The sequence below is a fragment of the Pongo pygmaeus genome, chromosome 13 (genome assembly GCF_028885625.2).
Source record: "Pongo pygmaeus isolate AG05252 chromosome 13, NHGRI_mPonPyg2-v2.0_pri, whole genome shotgun sequence".
NCBI lineage: Eukaryota > Metazoa > Chordata > Mammalia > Primates > Hominidae > Pongo > Pongo pygmaeus.
In genome coordinates this window covers 52,668,534-52,694,331 of record NC_072386.2, presented here as the reverse complement: position 1 = coordinate 52,694,331, position 25,798 = coordinate 52,668,534, and the positions used below count along the sequence as shown (strand labels likewise).

The 25,798-nt window shown below is 39.4% G+C and overlaps 1 protein-coding gene across 1 annotated transcript; it reads right to left on the bottom strand.

The window, feature by feature from the left end:
* Positions 1–477: 477 nt before the first annotated feature.
* Positions 478–24,045, bottom strand: INSL6 (insulin like 6). Its single transcript, XM_054500543.1, has 2 exons — positions 23,646–24,045; positions 478–2,497 (listed from the first exon to the last, which is right to left on the bottom strand). Exons 1-2 carry the CDS (start codon positions 23,932–23,934, stop codon positions 2,151–2,153), a joined length of 636 nt encoding a protein of 211 aa, XP_054356518.1. The 5' UTR covers positions 23,935–24,045; the 3' UTR covers positions 478–2,150.
* Between the last annotated feature and the right edge of the window lie 1,753 nt (positions 24,046–25,798).

The following is a 25,798-nucleotide window of genomic DNA, read 5'->3' as shown; positions in this document are numbered from 1 at the left end:
TTCTATGTGCCAAGAGCAAACAATCTGAAAAAGAAATTATGAAGGTAAACCCAGCACTTTGGGAGGCCACGGTGGGAGGATCACTTGAGGCCAGGAGCCCAGAGACCAGCCTGGGCAACACAGCAAGACTCTGTCTCTACAAAAAAAATATAAAAAATTAGCCAGGTGGTGGTATGAACCTGTAGTCCTAGCTACTCAGGAGGCTGAGGTGGGAAGATCACTTGAGCCCAGGAGGTTGAGGCTGTAGTGAGCTGTGATCACACTTCTGCATTCTAGCCTAGGCAACAGACCCTGCCTCAAAAAAAAAAAAAGGATAATTTCTACTTAAGATTTTATTGACATCAGTAGTACTGAGCAAGATGTTAGGATTAAAATCTTGATCCAGTTCTACCACTAACAAGTAACTTAACATGGAGCCCCAATATGTTGCTTAATATCAAAATATCTCAGATTTCTTTTTTTTTTCAATTTGGGATTGCTCTAAGGAGTCTATAAATGTGACTATTCTATCAAAATGTACCACATCATTAGTGCAATTTTAAATATTAAAAGGCTGACATTAAACCTAAAAGCAAATTAAATACAACCTAACATACAAATTATTAAAAAATGTGTAGGGAAGTATATAGCTATGCAAATAACACACTTGGTTAATATCATAATTTTCTAATTGGGACTTTTGTTGTGTGTATATAAGTAAGCTAACAAGCTCCACTTTATTCTTCAACTACAAGTACAGACCTATACCCTTTCAAACTGGATTGTGTACATGGCTGTATTTTAGCCAAAGCATAGACAACATGAAGCATTTTCATCTAATGCTTAGCAGACCTCCTCTACCACTGAACCGTAATATAATCTGTCATTTTGTATCTACATGGGTAGCTCCCTATATCTACAGATAACTGAATGCAGACTGTACCCTGAAACTGATTAAAAACATTCAAAAATATTTATTAAAGCAAAGTATCTGTGACACAGATATAAGTGGAAAAGAACCTTTGTTCTAAGAATTAACAAAGCCAAATAGAAATAAAACATTTAAGAACATTATAGTACACATTTGAGAAAGAATCTAGACAACAATCTCAAATGCTGTTTATCAACTAATTAATGGGTACGAAGTAGGAATTCCATTTTGGGTTCACTGAGTTCTGTTTTGCTCTGATTTGTAGTACTAAAATTATGTCATGTGTGGACAGGAAAAAAAACACCAAAAATTTAGTATTGTAACATCTATATTGAGTCGAGATATGCAAGCACTTGAATAGTAGAACTTCAACAATATTCATACATTAACCCCATTACTAGTGGTTCTTGATTTTTAACCTACTTCAGAATAGCCTAGAAGGCTTATTAAAGACAGATTGCTGACCCCCATACCTAGAGTTTCTGATTCAGCAGGTTTGAGGTGAGACTTTAGAACTGCATTTCTAACAAGTTCCCATGTGATGCTGATGCTGCCAATTTGGTAAGGGACCACGCTTTAAGAATCTTTTCTACAGATTTCTCAAACATTGAGATTTATATGTTGATTCAGATTATATCAGTACCTTCAAAGCAAAGACAGGGTATCTTGGAGAGATTTTAGTTTAGATTCACCAAACTCTCTTTTTAGTTATCAGTAGAAATTGTGAAGAGAAACTGACTATAATAAAACTCAAGGAATTAGAAGTGTAACTACTATCACAGTACAAGGGCTTCTACCAGGAATGGTAGTTGATTCGTTATTTTTAAGTTGGTGGGACAGATGGGTCGGCATTTTGGAGTAAGTATAAGCCTAACAGTCATGGGCATCAGTTTGTGTGTCATACAGATGGAAAGAAGAAGGTTCCATAATCCTTCTTAAAATACAGCTTAAGAGAGTTTCAACCATAATGACAAGTGAATAGGTAACTCTTAGATGTCTGCATGGATCAAACCATCTCCAGAAACATCTTCAAAAAGCATATGAAAACTAAGGAAAACAACAGAGTCACCAAAGAAAATACTAAGATACCTATTACCACTATAAGGTATGGTCAAGTGCTTGCAAGTACATTCAGACATTTTTCACAGCATATCACGTATACGCACAATTACAAAAAAATAAAAATAGAGTTAAATAAATGTATTAAGCTTTTATTAGGTTAGAAAAAATTCTATGATGGTTAGTATATCTTAGTTACAAGTGATGATCTTTTTTCCTTTAACCTTTTAAAATCAATATATGGAAGACATGCAATGCTAAGTTCTTCTTTTGTACATCCTGTAAGACAACACTTTTCCGAATATCCTCTGCGTTTTCTTTGGGGATGATTCCCCCAAAACAAATTGCTTAAGGTTTTGTTTCTACTTTTCTTCTGAAATTTTGCATTCTCATGAATATATAGATTGATATTATGTGATGAAGAAAATTCTCTTGTCTTATCAAGGGGTGAATATCCCTTTTTATCCTTATACTCAGGTAGTGACTGCATTTCCCAACTGTTTACTGCTTCTTCCCAAGAAGTAGACACTGTTGAGAGAGAAGAAAAGAAATGCTCCTTTATTAAAATCTTCCTTTAGATGAAAATTTAATATTGGAACAGTAAAATCAGCTAATTATTAAAAAACAAGTAATGACATTTTAAATAAAAAATGGAAAGTATGGTTATTCAAAAGCAGTATTTATTTTTAACTAAAGTAGGTGTAGTGTTTTCCTATTAAAAGGTTGTACGCCTTTGTACATTTTTGTGTTAACAATTTAAATTGAGATATCATTCACATGCCATAAAATTAGTCATTTTAAAGAATACAGTTCTGTGGGTCTTAGTATATTCACAGGGTTGTGAAACTATAAATCAAATTCCAGAACATCTGTATCCAAAAAGAAACCTATGCCCATTAGCAGTCATTTCCATTTCCCTCTCCCATTATCCCCTGGCAATCACCAATCTACTTTCTGTTTCTATGGATTTGCCTATTCCGTATATTTCATATAAATGAAAGCATACAATACATGACCTTTTGTGTCTGGTTTCTTTCACTTAGCATGATGTTTTCAAGGTTCACCTACATTGTAGCATGTATCTTTTTATGGCTGAATAGTTTTCCAATGTGTGGATATTCCACATTTTGTTTATCCATTTATCAATTGATGGACATTTGAGTGGTTTCCACTTTTTGGTCATTATGAATAGTGCTGATGGCCCGGCATGGTGGCTCATGCCTGTAATCCCAGCACTCTGGGAGGCTGAGGCAGGCGGATCACTTGAGGTCAGGAGTTCAATACCAGCTTCACCAACATGGCGAAACCCTGTCTCCACTAAAAACACACAAAAAATTAGCCAGGCGTGGTGGTGCATGCCTGTAATCCCAGCTACTTGGGATGCTGAGGCATGAGAATCACTTGAACACGGGAGGAAGAAGTTGCAGTGAGCTGAGATAGTGCCACTGCATTCCAGTCTAGGTGACAGAGCAAGACTCCATCTCAAAAAAGAAAAAAAAGAATAGTGCTGCTATGAGCATTCACACACAAGTTTTTGTGTGAACATATGTTTTGAATTCTTTGGGGTGTAACCTAGGGATGGAACACTGCATGATATAAATTTGTTTAATGTTTTGAGGAACTGCCAAACTTTTCCACAGTGGCTACACAATTTTTCAATCCCAGCATCGGAACAGTAGAGTTCCAATTTTTCCACATCCCCATCAAAACTTGACATTTTCCATTTTTTGATTATAATTATCCCCATGGATGCACAGTGGTAGCTCACTGTAGTTTTGATTCGCATTTACCTCATGGCTAATGATGTTAAGCATCTTTTCATATGCTTATTATATATCCTCTTTGAAGAAATGTCTCTTCAAATCCTTTGCCCATTTTCAAATTTGATAATTTGTCCTCTTATGCACATCTTATAACTGAGCAGTAGAAACCATTTTGTTCTTTATTAAAATATAAAGAAATAGAGAAGTGGTAATATGCTCTAGGTACAATGAACTGATTGTCACTGTTATGCTGCTCTTAACTCACTTAGCAATACTGGATACTGGAAACCAAAATAACTCCAGAAGGTAATTATTTGAAGACTTATTGTACTTCCATTATGGCCCTTGCTCATCTACAGTACCTTCTAGGAGGATATATTTGCCAACAGTCTCTACTGTAGAGCCAGCTCTTAGGCAGCCATGTTCTGAACCATGTGACTCCACCCTCTAGCCACAGCTGAACAAACTGGAAGTCGGCACCTGACTCAAAAGAAACCAATCTGTCACAATGGCTAGCAATCCATGTCATGTGAAAAACATGAATCAACCCAATCGGATTTCCTCAGTTTGAAACTAGAAGTAATGAGAAAAAGATGAGTTAGTGAGAACCAAAGCTAAAAGGATTCTACGAGGTTTGTCATGACAAGCTAAAGTCATAAAGGAACATAAATACAGGGAAAAGATTCACAGAGAGAGAGGAAGGCAGAAGTTTTTTTGTTTTTGTTTTTTTGTTTTTTTTAAGAGGTAATATGATTTCTTAGGCTTTACAAAGTCTTTCTAGGTCCACTTCTATACCTTGTTTGTTTGTATAATAACTACTATCCCCTTTTATCTTGAGGTTATTTAGGTGAATCTATGTCCTTTGCAGTTAGAGGCCTATTAGAGTACTCTTTAGTAACTTTTTATTTAATTAAAAAGTTGCTTGTTTAAAAGAATAAGACAGAACTCTATCCAGACTAATCAGGAACAAAAGAGATGGAAATGAACAACATACAGCAGAAAAAAAGAAATAAGTAAATACAGCCAAGTTTTAAAATAAATATTATGAATGCTTATACATTTAAAAATAAAGATTAAATGGATGAATTCCTAGAAAAATACAAGATGCCTTAACTGGTACACAATGACACAGAAACCTAAGTGTGCCAACAGTATTCAAAGAAATGAAAAGGGTAGTCAGAGTTATCATCTTCAAAAAAACACAGATATGGATGGTTTCACTTATTTTTAAAAAATAGTAAATTCTAATAATATACAAGTTGTTCCAGAAAACGAGCAAAAGCTGCCCAGCTCATTTTATGAAGCTGGCATAATCTTTATTCCAAAACTAGGTAAGAACAATATGAGATTTTAAAATATTTAAAAACTCATTTCACTTTCAAATGTTGATTTCAAACTCCTAAATATTAGTAACTGAATCCATAAACATGTTTTACTAATACATTAAGAAACGGTTCAGGGGAGCAGCCAAGATGGCTGAAAAGAAACACTTCTGCTCTGCAGCTCCCACCGAAAAGGACGAAAATGGCAAGTGGATTCTGCATCTTCAATTGAGTTACCAATGTTCTCTCATTGGGACTGACTAGGAGGTTGGCGTGACTCACAGAGAGCAAGGAAAAGCAAAGTGGAGCTAGGGCCCATCTGGGAGCCACACGGAGCAAAGGGAGCTCCCTTCCCCAGCCAAGGGAGGCAGTGAGGGATTGTGCTACCCCTCCCTGAAAACCATGCTTTTACCAAGAATCCTCGCAACCTGGGGATCAGGAGGTCCCCTCATGAGCCCATGCCATCAGGGCCTTGGGTTCCAAGCATTAAGCTGTGCAGACTGATGGCGGCTGCTCAGGTGGGTGGCACTCAAGCAGGCACTGAGACCACGAGTTCCTGGGGGGAAGAGGCAGCTGCCATTACTGTGTCTTCAGTCCACCGTTTTCCCCTACCATGATGCCAGTGCAGTTTGGATGGGGAGCAATTCCCCCACAGCACAGCACAGCGGCTGGGACAGTTTATGGCCAGACTGCTTCTTTAGGTGGGACTCCAATCCATTCCCCCTCACGGGGCAGGGCCTCCCTGTGGGAATTTTGGCATCCCCAGTGGAGGGTTTAGGGATAGAACTCTGATATCCCTGAGAAGAGGCTCTAGGAGGAGGGTTGGCTGCGCCATCATGGATCAGCCATCTTAGTCTTTCCTGCCTACTGGCTCTGGAGAGGGAGATTTCTCCCAGCACAGCACACCTGCTCCACCAAGGGGCAGCCAGACTGCTTATTTAAGTGGGTCCCTGATCCTATTCCTCCAAACTGGGTGAGACCTCCCAACAGGAGTGTTCTGCTGGCATCAGGTCAGTGCCCCTCTGGGACAAAGTTCTCAGAGGAAGGAGCAGCCTGCCATCTTTGCTGGTCTGCAGCCTCCACTGGTGATACCTCCAGGGGCGGAAGAAACCAAGGTGAATAAAGTCTGGAATGGACTCCCAGCAAACTGCAGCAACCCTATGGAAGAGTGGCCCTACTGCTAAAATAAAAACAAACAGGGAGCAACAACAACAACATAAACAAGAAACACCTCACAAAAACCCCATCCAAAGGTCATTGCCCTCAAAGATCAAAGGTAGATAAACCCATGAAGATAAGAAATAATCAATGCAAAAATGTTGGAAACTCAAAAAGCAAGAGTGCCTCTTCTCCTCCAAATGATCGTTAACATGACTCCAGAAAGGGCACAGAACTGGGCTGAGTCAGAGATAGATAAATTGACAGAAGTAGGCTTCAAAAGATGGATAGTAACAAACATCCCTGAGCTAAAGGAGTATGTTCTAACTTGTTGCAAAGAAGCTAAGAACCACGATGAAACATTACAGGAGCTGCTAACAAGAATAACCAGTTCAGAGAGGAAGACAAGTAACCTGATGGAGCTGAAAAACACAACATGTGAACTTCACGATGCAAACACAAGTTTGAAGTTTGTAGCTGAAAAGACCAAGTGGAAGAAAAAATATCAGAGCTTGAAGACTATCTTGCTGAAATAAGGCAGGCAGACAAGATTAGAGAAAAAAGAATGAAAAGGAAGGAATAAAACCTCTGAGAACTATGGGATTATCTTAAAAGACTGAACCTACGACTAATAGGGGCACCTGAACGAGACAGGGAGAACAGAAACAAGTTGAAAAACACACGGCAAGATATCATCCAGGAGAATTTCCCCCAACTAGCAAGACAGGCCAAAATTCAAATTCACGAAATCCAGAGAACCCCAGTAAGATACTTCATGAGAAGATCAGCCCAATGACATATAATCATCAGCTCTCCAAGGTCGAAATGAAGGAAAAAATGTTAAGTGCAGCCAGAGAGAAAGGTCGAGTCACCTATAAAGGGAAGCCCATCACACTAACAGCAGGCCTCTCAGTGGAAATCCTACAAGCCAGAAGAGACAGGGGGCCGATATTTATTTGATATATATATTTTTTTGAGATGGAGTTTCACTCTTGTCACCCAGGCTGGAGTACAATGGCATCATCTCGGCTCACTGCAACCTCAGCCTCCAGGGTTCAAGCGGTTCTCCTGCCTCACCCTCCCAAGTCCCTGGGATTACAGGCATGCGCCACCATGCCAGGGTAATTTTGTATTTTTACTAAAAACAGGGTTTTGCCATGTTGGCCATGCTGATCTCAAACTCCTGACCTCAGGTGATCCACCTGCCTTGGCCTCCCAAAGTGCTGGGATTACAGGCATGAGCCACTGCACCCAGAAGATATTCTTAAATAATTTCTAACCTTGAATACTGTATCTGGCCAAACTAAGCTTCATAAGCAAAGAAGAAATAAAATATTTTCCAGACAAGCAAATTCTGAGGGAATTCATCACCACCAGACCTGCCTTGCAAGAGCTCCTGAAGGAAGCAATAAATATGGAAAGGAAAAACCATTATCAGCCACTACAAAAACACACCAAAGTACACAGACCAGTGACACTATGAAGCAGCTACATAAACAAGTCTGCAAATAACCAGCCAGCATCATGATGACAGGATCAAATTCACACATAACAATATTAACCTTAAATGTAAATGGACTAACTTCCCCAATTAAAAGACACAAAGGGCAAGCTGCATAAATAGTCATGATCCATTGGTGTGCTGAATTCAAGAGACTCATCTTACATGCAAAGACACACATAGACTCAAAATAAAGTATGGAGGAAAATTTACCAAGCAAATGGAAAACAGAAAACAGCAAGGGTTGCAATCCTAGTTTCTGACAAAACAGACTTTAAACCAACAAAGATAAAAAAGACAAAGAAGAGCATTACATAATGGTAAACAGGTCAATTCAATAAGAAGAGCTAACTATCCTAAATATATATGCACCCAATACAGGAGCACCCAGATTCATAAAACAAGTTCTTAGAGATCTACGAAGAGACTTAGACTCCCACACAATAATAGTGGGAGACTTTAACACTCCACTGTCAACATGAGACTGATCATTGAGACATAAAATTAACAAAGATATTTAGGACGTGAATTCAACTCTGGATCAAATGGACCTGATAGATATCTACAGAACTATCCAACCCCAAACAACAGATACAGATTCTTCTTGGCGCCACATGGCACATCACATAATTGGAAGTAAAACACTCCTCAGCAAAAGAACTGAAATCATAACAGTCTCTACGACCACAGCACAGTCAAATTAGAACCCAAGATTAAGAAACTCACTCAAAACCACACAAGTACATGGAAATTCAACAACCTGTTCCTGAGTGACTCCTGGGTAAATGATAAAATTAAGGCAGAAATCAAGAAGTTCTTTAAAATCAATGAGAACAAAGAAACAACATATCAGAATCTCTGGGACATAGCTAAAGCAGTCTTAACAGGAAACTTTATAGCGCTAAATACCCATGTCAAAAAGGTAGATCTCAAATCAACACCCTAACGTCACAACTAAAAGAACTAGAGAGCCAAGAGCAAACAAACCCCAAAACTAGAGAAGAAATAACCAAGCTTAGAGCAGAACTGAAGGAGATAGAGACACGAAAAGCCCTTCAAACAATCAATGAATCCAGGAGCTTTTTTTTTTTTTTTTTTGGAAAAATTAATAAAATAGACCACTAGGTAGGCTAATAAATGAAAGAAGAATCAAATAGACACAATAAAAATGATAAAGGGGATATCACCACTGACCCCACAGAAATACAAACAACCATCAGATAATACTATAAACACCTCTATACCAATAAACCAGAAAATCTAGATGAAATGGATAAATTCCTGAACACATACACCCCCACAAGACTAAACCAGGAAGAAGGTGAATCCCTGAATAGACTAATAACAAGTTCTGAAATTGAGGCAGTAATAAATAGTCTACCAACCAAAAAAAGCCCAGGACCAGATGGATTCACAGCTGAATTCTACCAAAAATACAAAGAGGAGCTGATATTCTTTCTTCTGAAACTATTCCAAACAATCAAAAAGGAGGAACTCCTCCCTAACTCATTCTATGAGGCCAGCATCATCCAGATACCAAAACCTGACAGAGATATAACAACAAAAAAACTTCAGGCCAATATTCCTGAAGTACACCAATGTAAAAATCCTCAATAAAATACTGGCAAACCAAATACAGCAGCACATCAAAAAGCTTATCTGCCACGATCAAGTTGGCTTCATCTCCAGGGTGCTAGGGTGGTTCAAAATACACAAAATCAATAAATGTAATTAATCACATAAACATATCTAAAGACAAAAACCACAAGATTATTTCAATAGATGCAGAAAAGATCTTCCATAAAATTCAACATCCCTTCATGTTAAAAACTCTCAATAAATCAGGTGTTGATGCAGCATACCTCAAAATAATAGCCATTTATGACAAACCCACAGCCAAATATCATACTGAATGGGTAAAGCTGGATGCATTCCCTTGAAAACTGGCACAAGTTAAGGATGCCCTCTCTCATCACTCCTATTCAACATAGTATCTGAAGTCCTGGCCAAGGCAATTGGGCAAGAGAAAGAAATAAAGGGTATTCAAATAGGAAGAGAGGAAGCCAAATTGTCTTTGTTTGCAGATGAGATGCAAACAGACACCCCATCTAGAACACACCATTGTCTCAGCTCAAAAGCTTCTTAAGCTGATAAGCAAATTCAGCAAAGTCTCAAGATACAAAATCAACGTGCAAAGGTCACAAGCATTCCTGTATATCAAGAACAAGGAAGCAGAGAGCTGAATTATGAATGAACTCCTATTCACAATTGCTACAAAGAGAATATACCTACGAATACAGTTAGTGAGGAACATGAAGGCCCTCTTCAAGGAGAACTACAAACCACTGCTCAAGGAAATAAGAGAGGACACAAACAAAAAAAATTCCAGGTTCATGGATAGGAAGAATCAATATCGTGAAAATGGCCATCCTGCCCAAAGTAATTTATAGATTCAATGCTATTCCCATCAAACTACCATTGACATTCTTCACAGAATTAGAAGAAACTATTTAAAAAGTCGTATGGAACCAAAAGAGCTCAAATAGCCAAGACAATCCTAAGCAAAAAGAACAAAGCTGAAGGGAGGCATCACGCTATTGGACTACAAACTATACTACAAGGGTACAGTAACCAAAACAGCATGGTACTGTTACAAAAACAGACACATAAACCAATAGAATTTCTGTTCCAGAACTCAGAAATAAGGCCGCACATCTATGACCATCTGATCTTGGACAAACCCGACAAAAAATAGCAATGGGCAAGGGATCCCCTATTTAATAAATGGTGCTGGGAGAACTGGACCACTTCCCTACACCTTATAGAAAAATTAACTCAAGCTGAATTAAAGACTTAAATGTAAAACTAAAACTATAAAAACCCTAGAAGAAAATCTAGGCAATGCCATTCACAACATAGGTATGGGCAAAGATTTCAGGACAAAATCACCAAAAGCAATTGCAACAAAAGCCCAGATTGACAAATGAGATCTAACTAAACTGAAGAACTTCTGCACAGCAAAAGAAACTATGATCAGAGTGAACAGACAACCTACAGAGTGGGAGAAAATTTTTGAAATCTACCCATTTAACAAAGGTCTAATATCCAGAATCTACAAGAAACTTAAACAAATTTACAAGAAAAAACAGACAACCCGCTTGAAGAGTGGGCAGGCCAGGTGCAGTGGCTCATGCCTGTAATCCCAGCACTTTGGGAGGCTGAGGTGGGCAGATACCTGAGGTCAGGAGTTCGAGACCAGTCTGGCCAATGTAGTGAAACTCCTTCTCTTCTATAAGTACAAAAATTAGCTGGGCGTGGTGGCGTGAGCCTGTAGTCCCAGGTACTCGAGAGGCTGAGGCAGGAGAATTGCTTGAACCCAGGAGACAGAGGTTGCAGTGAGCCGAGACCATGCCATTGCACTCTAGCCTGGGTGACAAAGCAAGGCTCCACCTCAAAAGAAAAAAAAAGAGTGGGCAAAAGACATGAAAAGACATTTCTGAAAAGAAGGCATTCATGCAGCCAACAGACATTTGAAAAAAAAGCTCAACATCACTGATCATTAGAGAAATGCAAATCAAAATTACAATGAGATACTATCTCACAACAGTCAGAATAGCAGTTATTACAAAGTCAAGAAACAACAGATGCTTTTGAGGTTGCAGAGAAATAGGAACTAATTCCCACTGTTGGTGGGAACGTAAATTAGTTCAACCATTGTGGAAGAGAGTGTGGTGATTCCTCAAAGATCCAGAACCAGAAATACCATTTGACCCAGCAATACCATTATTGGGTATATACCCAAAGGAATATAAATCATTCTATTACAAAGATGCATATGTTCACTGCAGCACTATTCACAATAGCAAAGACATGAATTCAACCCAAATGCCCATCAATAATAGACTGGATATAGAAAATGTGGTACATATACACCATGGAATACTATGTAGCCATAAAAAGGAATGAGATCATGTCCTTTGCAGGGAAATGGATGGAGCTGGAAGCCATTATCCTCAGCAAACTAACGCAGGAAGAGAAAACCAAACACCGCAAGTTCTCCCTTATAAGTGGGAGCGGAACAATGAGATCACATGATCATGGGGAGGCAAATAACACACAATGGGGCCTGTCAGAGGGTGGGGTTGGGGGAGGGCTAGCATTAGGAAAAATAGCAAATGCATGCTGGGCTTAATGCCTAGGTGATGGGTTGACAGGCACAGCAAACCACCATGGCACATGTTTACCTATGTAATGAACCTGCACATCTTGCTCATGTACTGCTGAACTTAAAAATAAAGTTAAAAAAAAAAAAAGAATGAAAGGATTCATCCCAGAAATGCAAGGATAGGTCAAGATCACAAAACCTATCAACGTAGTTTACCATGTTAATAGATGCCCATCCTCAATCACAGTTGGATTTGCTTTCTACTTCAGGAGAAAATTGAAGCAATCTGAAAAAGAACTTGTATCGACTCCTGTTGCCAAATTTTTAAATTCATCTCTTAACAGGTACACCCACATACTCTCCCTTTCTATTTCTACAGATGAACTATACACTCTAAAGCCAATTTCTGCACTTACGTATTACATTTCATCTCCTCTTGCCTATCCCAGGACACTACTCCAGCAATCCTTATCCGTATTCTTCATCAGTTTTTAACTTCTATTGAATCACTCTTACCAGAAAACTTATTTCTCCCACTTATAAAAACAAACACACACACAAACCCAAACACATTTCTCTTGGCCCCACTTACCATGCCAGCTACCATCGTATTTATTTTCTCTTTTCTGTAACAAAACTCCTTGATAGAGTTTTCTATATTTACTAACTTGTTCCTCTTCTCTCACTGTCTTAAACCCACTCTAATCAGACTTTCGTTTCATCACTCTACCGAAACTTCTCTTACGAAGGTCACAAACATATTGCTAAATTCAACAGCCATTCACATCGTAATTGATTTATCAAATACACCTCTTCCTGACATACTTTCATACTTCATACTTCCTGACATACTTTCATACTTCATACTTCCTGACATACTTTCATCATTTGTCACATGATGGTATCACACACACCTCTTCCTGACATACTTTCATCATTTGTCACATGATGGTATCACACTCTCTTTTCTTCCAACCTAAGTAGTTGTCCCTTTTCTGTTTCCTTTACAAGTTCTCATTCCCCAACTTTTTATTGTTGGTGTTTCTGAGGACTCAGTTCTTAGTACTATTTTCTATGTACACTTACTCTTCTGGTGATCTCCTCTAGTCTTACAGCTCAAAAAATTATGTATCTACCTATGACTCCTGAACTTCTATCTGCAAACAAAATTACTCTTTCAAACTCCAGATTTATATACCTTACTTCCTACTCAACATGTCCACATTAATGTTTCAAACTCAACATTGTTTAAAATTCCACAAAATTCAACATGTCCAAAACTGAACTACTGATACTGTCTTCCAAACCTGTTCCACTTTGAGGCCTTTCCTATCTTATTTATGACAATCCCATCCTTCCAGGTGTTCCACATACAAAACTTTAGAATCAACAATGTTTTGGAGTCATTCTTTTTTTTTTTTTTGAGACAGAGTCTTGCTCTGTTGCCCAGGCTGGAGTACCGTGGCGTTATCTTGGCTCACTGCAAGCTCTGCCTCCCAGGTTCATACCATTCTCCTGCCTCAGCCTCCCGAGTAGCTGGGACTACAGGCACCCACCACCACGCCCAGCAAATTGTTTATATTTTTTAGTAGAGACGGGGTTTCAACGTGTTAGCCAGGATGGTCTCGATCTCCTGACCTCATGATCCACCCACTTCGGCCTCCCAAAGTGCTGGGATTACAGGCATGAGCCACCGCGTCTGACCATGGGAGTCATTCTTGATTTCTCTTCCTCATATCTCACATCAAATATGGCCCATGTATAACTAGAATTTAACAGTTTTCACTATCTTCACTTCTATCATCCTCATCTAAGATCCTCCCTAACAGGTCTCTCTGTTTCTACTCTTGCCTTTGTACAGTCTATTCTCAACACAGTAGCCAGAGTGATCCATTTAAAATGTCAATTATGTCACTTCTCTGCTCAAAAATCTTAATGACTCCTTGCATCACCCCAAAACAAAGTCTTTAAAATGATCTAAAACAGGGGGTCCCCAACCCCTGGGGACTTAACTGGTCTATGGCCTGTTAGGAACCAGGCCACATGGCAGGAGGTGAGCAGTGGGCAGGCGAGCGAGCAAAGCTTCATCTATATTTACAGATGCTCCCCATTGCTCGCATTATCACCTGAGCTCCACCTCCTGTCAGATCAGGGACAGCATTAGATTCTTATAGGAGTGTGAACCCTATTGTGAACTGCACATGCCAGGGATCTAGGTTGCACGCTCCTTATGAGAATCTAATGCCTGATTATCTATCACTGTCTCCCATCACCCCCAGATGGGACCATCTGGTTTCAGGAAAACAAGCTCAGGGCTCCCACTGATTCTACATTATGGTAAGTTGCATAATTATTTCATTATACCTTACCATGTAACAGTAATAGAAATAAAGTTCACAATAAATGTAATGTGCTTGGATCATTAGAAAATCATTCCCCTCCCTGGTCCAAGGAAAAATTGTCTTCCATGAAACTGGTCCCTGGTACCAAAAAGGTTGGGGATTACTGGCCTAAAATACCCTATTTTATCATGTCTGCCTATTACCTTTCCTACCTTATCTTCTACTACTTTCCTCATTTTCTCTGCTCCAACCACACTTGGCCTCTTTGCTATTCCCTGTATACATCAGGCAGAAGGGCCTCTGTTCCACTATTTCCTCTGCATAAATGCCCTTTCTCCAGATATCCACTTGGATAATTCCCTTACCACTTCTTTTCAAATCTCACCTTTTCAATAATTGGTCTACCCTTACCACACTGTTTAATACTATACCTCACCTTTCAACTCCTTGCTCTGTTTATCTCCCTTATCCTGTTTTATTTTTCATTTTTCTGTAGCTCTTACTACCTTCTAATATTTACTTATTACATTTATTACTTAATAAAGCTCCATAAAGCCTTTGATCTTTGTCTGTTTTGTCCACTGACATATTCCAAAGATTCTAAAATTGTGCCTGGATGCTTAGTAGGTACCCAATGAGTATTTGCTTAATTAATAAAAGAAAAAAATCATAAGACTAAGCAAAAGTATGCGAAAAGAAGACCTTAATAAAGTTCAGCCCTACTTACGATGATTAAAAAAAAAATCTCTTAGCAAGCTTCCTTACCTTAGTGACGATTATATAGCATAAACGTACAAACATCATACCTAATGGAGATATTTAAATGCGTGCCCTTTAAGCCTGGGAACAAAACAAGAAATCAAAGCAAAAAAAATGGTATAAGTTTAGAAAGAAAGTGATATAACTATCATTTTCAAGTGATAAAAAACCTATAGAATCAACAAACTATTAGAACTATGAAGATAGTTCAGCATGGTTGCTGGATAAAGATCAACCTATAAAAGTAAGTTGCATTTCTCTAGCCAAGTCACTATTAAATATAATTCACAGGTATTTACCATAGCTAAAGAAAAAAAAGTATTAAGCATGAAATTAACCAACGATACTGTAAAAGTTTCCATAAAGAAAACTTGAAAATCATAAGAATAGACCCCTTCATGACTTTGATTAGGATGACTTTATGTAATAAAGAGGTCAATGGGCTTGGGGGGGGGGGAGTTGGGTGCACAAGATGGCCAATTAGATGCAGCTGTGATCCCTGGCACTCAGGGAGAGGAATAAAAGAGTGAATTCAGCACCTTCAACTGAAATATCCAGGTTCTCACACTGGGACTGACTAGGCAAACAACTTGACCCAGAGAGAATGAAGAAATGCAAGGTGGAGCAATGAATGGCCCACCAAGGAACAGCAGGGAGCCAAAGGAACCTCACCCTCAGCCAAGGAAAGTGGTGAGTGATTGTGCCACCCTGCCTGGGAAATCATGTTTCTCCCAGAGATCTCTGAAACCCAGATCAGGAAATCCCGTCTTTGATCCCAGATCTTTGCAGATCAGGAGATCCCATTGTGCGCCCATGCCACTAGGGCCTTGGGTTCGATATAGAGCTATGTGGGGTCTCAGTGGGGCAAACGCTGAGGCACACAACGAGGCCCAGGAGTTTTACAGACTCTGGCCCTGGGATCCTGGCAAGGCGGGAGATATGATAGTGCATATCCCAAGGAAGGGGGCTGAATCCAGGGAGCCAAGCAGTTATTCTGCACGTCCCACTTCCACAGCACCTCGCAAGTTAAGACCTGATTTGGAATTCCAAACAGCCAAGGCAAAAGCTGGAGTCCACCTGAAATGGGATGAAGATCCTGGGAGGAAGGGCAGCCGCCATCTCTGGGAAAGGTCAACTCAGCCGTTCCAGCCTCCTAGCTCAGGAGAATCCAAACAGTCCGGAGGAGGAAGGTACCCCACAACACAGCACAGCTGCTGTGCCAGACTGTGGCCAGACTGCTTCTTTTTTTTTCTTCTTTTTCTTTTTTGAGATGGAGTCTCACTCTGTCACCCAGGCTGGAGTACAGTGGTGTGATCTTGGCTCACTGTAACCTCCACCTCCCAGGTTCAAGTGATTCTCCTGCCTCAGCCTCCCAAGTAGGTGGGATTACAGGCACATGCCACCATGTCTAGCTAATTTTTGTATTTTTAGTAGAGACAGGGTTTGCCATGTTGGCCAAGCTGGTCTCGAACTCCTGATGTCAAGTGATCCACCTGCCTTGGCCTCCCAAAGTGCCAGGATTCTAGGCATGAGCCACCACGCTCAGACTGCTGCTTTAAGTGGGACCCCAATCCATTCCACCTCCCTGGATAAGACCTCCTTGCAGGGGCTTCAGCCACTCCAGCCAGGGTTACAGGGACAGAGCTGTGATCTCTCCCTAGGACTGAGCTCCTGGGGAGGAGGTGCTGCTGCCAACTCTACAGTTCCCTTTACTCAGCTGTTCCAGCCTGCCAGTTGGCATGAGAAAGGGTTCCCTAGAAGGCAGTACAGCTGCTTTGGCAGATTGTGGCCAGACTGCTTCTTTAAGCAGGACACTGATCCATTACTCTTCACTGGGCAGGACCTCCATGTGGAGGCTTCAGCCACTCCGGCCAGGGTTATACAGACAGAGCTCTGATCTCACTCTGGGACAAAGTTCCTGTGGGGAGGGGCAGCCACCATCTCTGTGGTTTTCTGCATCACACTACCCAACTTCAAACTATACTACAAGGCTACAGTAACCACAACAGCTTGGTACTGGTACAAGAACAGATACACAGACCAATGGAACAGAATAGAGAACTCAAAACCACACACCACACACCTACAACCATATGATCTTGGACAAACCTGACAAAAACAAGCAATGAGTGAAGAATTCTCTATTTATTAAATGGTGCTGGAAGAACTGGCTAGCTGTAGGCTCAAAACTGAAACTGGACCCCTTCCTTACACTCTACACAAAAATTAACTCAAGATGGATTAAAGACTTACATAAAACCCAAACCATAAAAACCTTAGATGAAAATCTAGGTAACAGCATTCAAGACACAGGCACAGGCAAAGATTTCAAAACAAAAACACCAAAAGCAATTGCAACAAAATCAAAAATTGACAAATGGGATTTAATTAAACTAAAGGACTTCTGCACAGCAAAAAAAAATCATGAGAGTGAAGAGACAACCTACAGGATGGGAGAAAATTTCTGCAATCTATCCATCTGACAAAGCTCTAATATCCAGCATCTATAAGTAACTTAAACAAATTTACAAGAAAAAAACAACCCCATTAAAAAGTGGGCAAAGGACATGAACAGAGAGTTCTCAAAAGAAGACATATATGTGGCCAACAAACATAAAAAATAGCTCAACATCACTGATCATTAGAGAAATGCAAATCAAGATTACAATGAGATACCATCTCATGCCAGTCAATGGCTATTATTAAAGTTAAAAAACAACAGATGCTGGCAAGGTTGCGGAGAAAAAGGAACACTTCTACACTGTTGGTAGGGTTCAACCATTGTGGAAGACAGGGTGGTGATTTCTCAAAGACCTAGAGGCAGAAATACCATTTGACCCAGCAATCCATTACTGGGTATATACCCAAAGGAATGTAAATCATTCTGTTATAAAGATACATGCAAGCATATGTTCATTGCAGCACTATTCACAATAGCAAAGACATGGAATCAACCTAAATGCCCACCAATGATAAACTGGATATAGAAAACTTGGTACATATACACCATGGAATACTATGCAGCTATAAAAAAGAATGAGATCACGTCCTTTGCAGGGACATGGATGGAGTTGGAAACCATCATTCTCAGCAAACTAATGCAGGAACAGAAACCAAACACCACATGTTCTCACTTGTAAGTGTGAACTGAATGATGAGAACACATGGACACATGCGGGAGAAAACACACACTGGCACCTGTCTGACAGGGGCCCTGGGGGAAGGGAGAGTATCAGGAGGAATAGCTAATGGATGCTGGGCTTAATACCTAGGTGACAGGATGATCTGTGCAGCAAACCACCATGACACACATTTACCTATGTAACAAACCTGCACATCCTGCACATGTACCCCTGAACTTAAAAGGTGAAGGAAAAAAAAAAGAAGTCAATCCTCTTCAAATTAGTGTATATATTCTGTTGTGGGAAGTCAGGGATCCCGAACGGAGGGACCAGCTGCAGCCATGGCAGAGGAACATAAATTGTGAAGATTTCATTTTAATATGGACATTTATCAGTTCCCAAATAATACTTTTATAATTTCTTATGCCTGTCTTTAATCTATTAATCCTGTTATGTTCGTAAGCTGAGGATGTATGTCACCTCAGGACCACTGTGATAATTGTGTTAACTGTACAAACTGGTTGTAAAACGTGTGTTCGAACAATATAAAATCAGTGCACCTTGAAAAAGAACAGAATAACAGTGATTTTTAGGGAACAAGGGAAGACAACCATAAGGTCTGACTGCCTGCGGGGTTGGGCAAAAACAGCCATATTTTTCTTCTTGTAGAGAGCCTATAAACAGATGTGGAAGTAGGGAAGATATCACTAAATTCTTTTTCCTAGCAACGAATATTAGTTTTAATACCTTGGGAAAGGAATGCACTAGTGGGGGAAGGTCTATAAACAGCTGCTCTGGGAATGTCTGTCTTATGTGGTTGAGAAAAGGACTGATATACGCCCTGGTCTCCTGCAGTACCCTCAGGCTTACTAGGGTGGGGAAAAACTCCACCCTGGTAAATCTGTGGTCAGACTGGTTCTCTGCTCTCGAACCCGGTTTCCTGTTATTTAAGATGTTTATCAAGACAACACGTGCACCACTGAACATAAACCTTTATCAGTAGTTCTGCTTTTGCCCTTTCCCTTGTGATCTTTATTGGACCCTTATCAGTAGTTCTGCTTTTGCCATTTGTCCTGTTCCCTCAGAAGCCTGTCATCTTTGTTAGATCCTTATTAGTAGTTCTGCTCTTTGCACTTTGAAGCATGTGATCTACTCCCTGTTCTTACACCCCCTACCCTTTTGAAACTCTTAACAAAAAACTTGCTGGTCTGAGGCTCAGGCGGGCATCAGAGTCCTACCGACATGTGATGTCACCCCTGGCGGCCCAGTTGTAAAATTCCTCTCTTTGTACTCCTTTTCTTTATTTCTCAGCCGGCGGACACTTATGGAAAATAGAACCTATATTGAAATATTGGGGGCGGGTTCCCCTGATAATATTCCACGTATCCCAAATAAAATTCCATGTGGATTTTTAAAAAAGAAATTCAATAAGCATACTTTTAAATATATATGAAAGAATAAAGGTTGAAGATTTAGCTTAGTCAATCCTAAGGGAAAAAATAAACATTGAAGACTTGTCCTGCCAGATAAATGACATCCTATAGAGTCACAGTATCAAAAATAGTAATGATAAAAGGTCAAATAAATGACCAATTAAATAAAATAGGAAGCTCAAACTTATCAGTAATGGTATCCCACAAATTAGTGAGAAAAATAATTGATTAGTAGAAAGTGTTCAGAAAACTAGCTCCCTATGTAGAGAAAAAAAGACTAATTGAGAAACTGAGGTAATATTCCTACCTAGACCAGAACTAAAAATTAGCCTAATAATTAAGGACTTAATGTGAAAAGTAAAACAAAAAGTTAACAGAAGGACAGAAAAGGACCTCTAATACATAAGGCAAAACACTTACTGCCTAATTATATAAAAGTTAAGGCTTTCTATCAAGCAACAGCAATAGACAGATGTCAAAATGGGAGAACATATTTGTGACATCTAAAACCAACAACTAGTTGTTATTGTATCTAGATTTAACTCCTACAAATCAATTGGAAAATGATAACAATTCCAACAAGAATTGGGCAAAATATATAAACAGGAAATTTTAAGAGAAAATCCAAAAGGCTAACATGTATATGAAAAGATGTTCAGACCCAGAGCAAGTTAAAATAGAAATATAGTGTCATTTTACATCTATTACACTGGTAAAAGTTAATAACTGTATAATGCTAATTGTTGACATAGATATGAGGACATAGGATTGGTGGTGCAACTATACATTGGTGTAGTCATTCTGAAGAGCAATCTGACACTCCTCAGGCAAATTAAACATACACATACTTCATGACACAGCAATTCCATTCTAGATGTGTATCCCAGAAACACTTCTAGGTTTATAAGGGGACACATACAATGATGTTCATGGCAGTGTTATTTATAGTGGTAGCGAGTTCAAGGCTATACGTTAGGTGTTCAAAACTGAATAAATCAGTAAAATGTGAGGAATGCACATGAGTACTATGCAGTAGTTAGAAGCAATGGACTAAATGTTCACACAGCAACAATAAGATATAGATCTTAAATGCCTTTTAGATATATCTTAAAAACATATGCACAGGAAAGAACGCATAATTTGCAAAAACTTATAAAAACAAAAAATATATAATAAACACATTAGAACAACTGCCAAGGAGAGGAGGAGAATGGGAGTGGAGAAAGGGGCTAAGTGAGGATAATCATCTTCTGTAAATTATAATTTACTTATGTTAATTGTCTATCTTTACTATTCTGTAGGCTTCATGAGGGTAGGAGCCTTCACCGTTTACTCTAACATCCCAAGCACCAAGAAGAGTGCCTAACACATGATAGGTACTCAAATTTTGTTGAACTAATATATAAAGAGAAGGGCCATTTACAGACTAGTTGTGATGATATCTGAAACATAAAGAAACAAAAAAACAAGAATATGTGACATGAAGACCAAGAATATGGGAATATGATTAATCTAACTGGAATAGGGGTTATAGATTATGAAAAGCTGATTTTGAAACACTGATGATTTCACCTGGCACCAATATCTGGGAAGCACAATACTCAGTCGTAATTTAGAAATATGATGTCAACTTCATGGTGCCACATTATGGAGTAGGTCTTGGAGATACTGCCTCCACCTTCAGGGTCCATTAACAAGAAGCACACAATTACAGATTCAAGATATGTATAAGTAGCTTTGAAAAAAAGCATTTTTTAATAGCAGCATAGCAAATTATATTTTTCTGTGTCAGACTCAAATAGATCATCAGGATATTAAAATTTCAGACAACTGACTTGATCTAACACAACAACTTGTCCTGCTGGTAAAAGTGAAATAAAAAGTAATCAACTTTCCAGCCATATTCATATACAAAAATGATGGCACAATTATGTATTCTATATTAGAAACATATACATCTCTGCAACTTCTAAATTATTTCCTAGAAATTAACAGGACAGAATAAATGTCATCTTCCCTTATAGACTAATAATTTTTAAAATTATAATACAATTCATATTGATAACCTAACCCATTTTTCCTTCCTCTACATATTTCAATACAACTGTGGTTTTACTGTTACATAGTATTTCCACTTCAGCAAACTGTCTTTTACATAGTTTCCATAGTAGCAGGTTTTGTGGGTATAACAATTTTCAAATATTGTCAGATACATTTTTATTTTCTACAAGTCTTGTTTCATTGCAGCTTCCTGCTCATTATTAATGACATTTATTCTTCCAGGGGAGTGTGAATAATACTTAAAGGGATCATTAACAAGCTGAATTTTAAGGTTGAACATTTTTATTAAGAAAATTGTCTTTAGAGCACTTTGTTGAGAAAAGGCATTCCAACCTCTCTTTAAATAACAGCCTCAAGCTTGGAGGTCTAAAAATAAAATGTTGACTATAGTATTATAGCACAGGTAGTGAGAGCACAGTATTTGATGTGAGAGAAATGCCCACCCAACATAAAGCAGAAAGGGAAGGCTCTCCTTGCACTCCTGGGAGAAAAGAATAAGAAAGAGGAGTTAAAAAAAAAAAAAAAAAAGAGACAGTAAACTGGACCTTGTTACTCAAAAGTGTGGGCCACCAACTAGCAGCACCTGGGAGCTAGTTAAAAACGAAAAATCTCACACCCCACCCCAGGCCTACTAACTCAGAGTCTGTAAATTAACAGGATTCCCAAATGATTCATATGCACATTAAAGCGTGAGAGTCACTGAACTAAAGTAAAAGTAGAAGACTGGGGAGAGACACTTCCTTCATTATAACAGAAGGACAAGGTGAGGTTTGTATGTGGGTTAGTTTGATGGTCGGTTTGAAAATGATCAAGAATCAGTCTCATGGTTTCTGTCTTTAAAAGCTTTTATTCTCTCAGCAACAGTGATTTTATAAATTCTATTCATTCATTCCAAAAAAGCTAATGAGTGCCTACAATGTGCACTGTTTGACCTTTCTCAGTCCTCTACATTAGGGTCTCTTTTTGGCATGATAGTTTACTCATTTCCTTAATTTCAGAAATCTTCACTTTTGCAAGATTTGTCCAAATCAAATCAAATGAATTACTGTAAAAGGCAGTAATCTTCTTCCTATGGATACACTATAAACAAAGTGCAATTTCTTTTAAAATGACAAATCATACTGGGACTAAAATGTGTTAGTCACAAAATGTAAAAACATAGTAAGATGATACCAATGAATCTGAAACAAGAATATTCTTCCTGCAGACTGCTTGAAAGCATTAAGTATAAATTCAGCACATATTAAACACATGCTATGTGCTAGGCCATCTGCTAGGCATTTCAGACAAAAATATGCATGAAATAGTCCCTATAATATAGTATGGTATATAAGGCTGACTTTATGGGAGTGAAACCTATGTAGTCACACAGGCCTTGCATTTGGTTTAAATGTTCCGTTGTTGTTCTCAATAAATTTACCTCTGAAACTGTAAGTGAATGAAATACCAGTACGTAAACTCTTAAATGAAGCCTGATAGGAGAATGGACCAGGCCTATCTCCTGGTACGTGACCAGGGGATATGGACAAGTAAGGAAAACAGTTTTATATTTTACTACCTTTATTTTCATGGCCCTTTCCTGCTTTTTTGAACAAGGTACTCTGCATTTTTATCTTCTACAAGGTTGGGCTGATTCTGTAGCCAGTGACGACAGTCAAATACAACTATGTGCTAGATACTGCGGTAGAAAGGACAATGGAGCCATTGGCTATAAAAAGGTCAATGATGACTTCATAGGGAAAATGATACTTAAGTTGGGCTTTGAAGGACAAAAAGGAGTTTGCCAGATGACGAGCACTCCAGAAAGGAACAACATTCTTACATAAATATGTAGACTTACAAGTGTACATTTATTTCCTCTAAGTTAAAAAAAAAAAGCGCTTCATTGAAGTTTTGTATATTTTCAATACAGTGTTTTTTACAATTTTTTAAAGAGCTGTGTACTAGGCACAAATTCCACTTCCTGGGGAAGCTCACCTTCTGGCAGAGCAAATGCAGGAATAAGAAATATACAGAGGTGAACAAACATGCCTTCGGTTTCGATTTTTACCTGGGTTTGTGCCTCTTCCCCGAACCGGGAAAGCGGTTTGCGAGCTTTGAAACTGGTAGGGGCTGAAGGCTTCGACCTTCTCCGAGGCCTGTGCAATCAACCGTGAGAAAGGGGTTTCCTCCCCCAAACGGAACTGGCTCCAGTTGGCATGGCCGCAAAGTTTTTCTATTTCTTTCACCAAGTACCTGCCGCACAGCTTTCTGGCACTGCTGATGTCGCTCAGTTCACGAGAAAACCGAACCAGCAGGAGTCCAAGCCACAGCAGGCACAAGCGAAGGAGCCGCGGCATCCCTGTGACCCCAGGCTAGTCCTCCGCGTTGTGCAATGGCGGTCGGCCGGACCCTGTTCCCTGTCTGCGCCTGCGCCAGGCCGAGCGGCGCGCACAAACCCTGTGGAATTCCGAGCGCGTGGGGGCGTCGCCAGAACGCCAAGGGAAGGCGCGCGCCGGTTGCGTCAAGGCTTTCCCGCCAGCTCGGGGGTCTCATGTTGCCGAAGGTAGCAGGCCGTGGCTCCTAAAATGAAAGCCAAAAATCCCCTCACTACCCCGCCACCCCCTAGTTTGATTCATTTTTCTTTCCCTCGTCAATGGGAGATTCCTCACCAAGCGTGAGAACATAGGACCCCTGTTACCTGATAACGTAGGTTAAAAGGTGTTGCTCCCTCCACCTGGAATGCGTTTCTCGTTCTTGTTTGCCAGGTTGTTAATGAAGCTTCGTCTTCCTCACAGAAACCCCCTGTCATCTCTTTCACGGTGTTAATCGACCTGTTTCCATTTGTGGGCGTGTAACCTCTTTCCTGAGACGCCTGCTTCATGAAGGCAAGGGCCTGCGTCTGTTCTTGCTTTGCATTGTACCCCGGGATCTGGCATTTAGCTGGCAATCAAATATGTGGTGAAACGTTTATGTGTTGCATATGGCGGTGTGCGTTTAGTCAGGTTCAAAACTTCTTCAGAAAAATCCTACTGGTTCACAGGGAAGCATGGGCCTTAGCCTCAATCTCCAGAAAAAAGAAGTAGGGATGCTGTCTTGAGGTACCTGGGATGGAAATCTGGTTCTTTCGGTTAGAGAATGTAGAGGATTGTCTATTACCAAATTAACTTGTGACAGGGACCCCTAGAGGATTTGCCTTGTAAGAATAACAGCATGCAGCATGAAATGCTCATTTAGGTGAGATAATTTTGCTCAGGAGGGAAGGGGCAGGGAAGCGAAGCGCAATCGGTATAGGTAGCTTTATCATTTTAAATGAAGTTCTGTGTTATTAGTGTGTTGGCGTGGAAGGATGTACTATCGGCCACAAGAGGGCATTCGGGGGCTGTCTCAGGAATAAGCTTCAGGCTGCTGAAGCCACAGGTGCTAGCTTATCAGTGATCTCACCATTTTATTTTTTTCTCCCTTTCTTTTCTGTCTTCTGACTCTATGTCTTTTTCTTAATTTTCCGTTTCCCTGTCTTTTCCCTGCTTCCCAGTGGCATCCATGAATGCTGTTAAATTAACTGCCAATTGGATTTTTTAAATGGTTGATATAATATAGATTAGTAAAATTTAATCACCTTCCTTAAAAAACAACTTATGTCCAAACTATAGTGGGCCATGAGTCCTAGTCAGAACTTTATCAGGTAAAGTTTTTGAGAAAGGAAAATATTAATCATACTGAGATGAATGTAAGCCTTATGGTAACCACAAGGCAAAACCTATAGTAGACATATAAAAGATAAAAAAGAAGAAATCAAAGCATACCACTACAGGATATCATCTAATCACAAAGAGAACAAGAGAAAAAGAAAAGAACAAAGGATCTACAAAATAACCACTAAACAATTAACAAAATGGCAGTAGTAAATTCTAACCCATCAATAACTACTTTGAATGTAAATGGATTATGTTCTTTGATCAAGAAACAGGGCTGAATGGATAAAAAAAAAAACAAGACTCAACTATATACTGCCTACAAGAGACTCATCAAGAGACTTGAACTATACTTTAGAACAAGTGGAGCTAACAGATATTTATGGGACATTCCATCCAACAGCAACAGAATACACATTCTTCTAAAATGCACAGAGAACATTCACCAGAATAGATCATATGTTATGCTACAAAGCAAGTCCTAATAAATTTAGGAGAATAAAATAATATCAAATATCTTTTCTGGCCG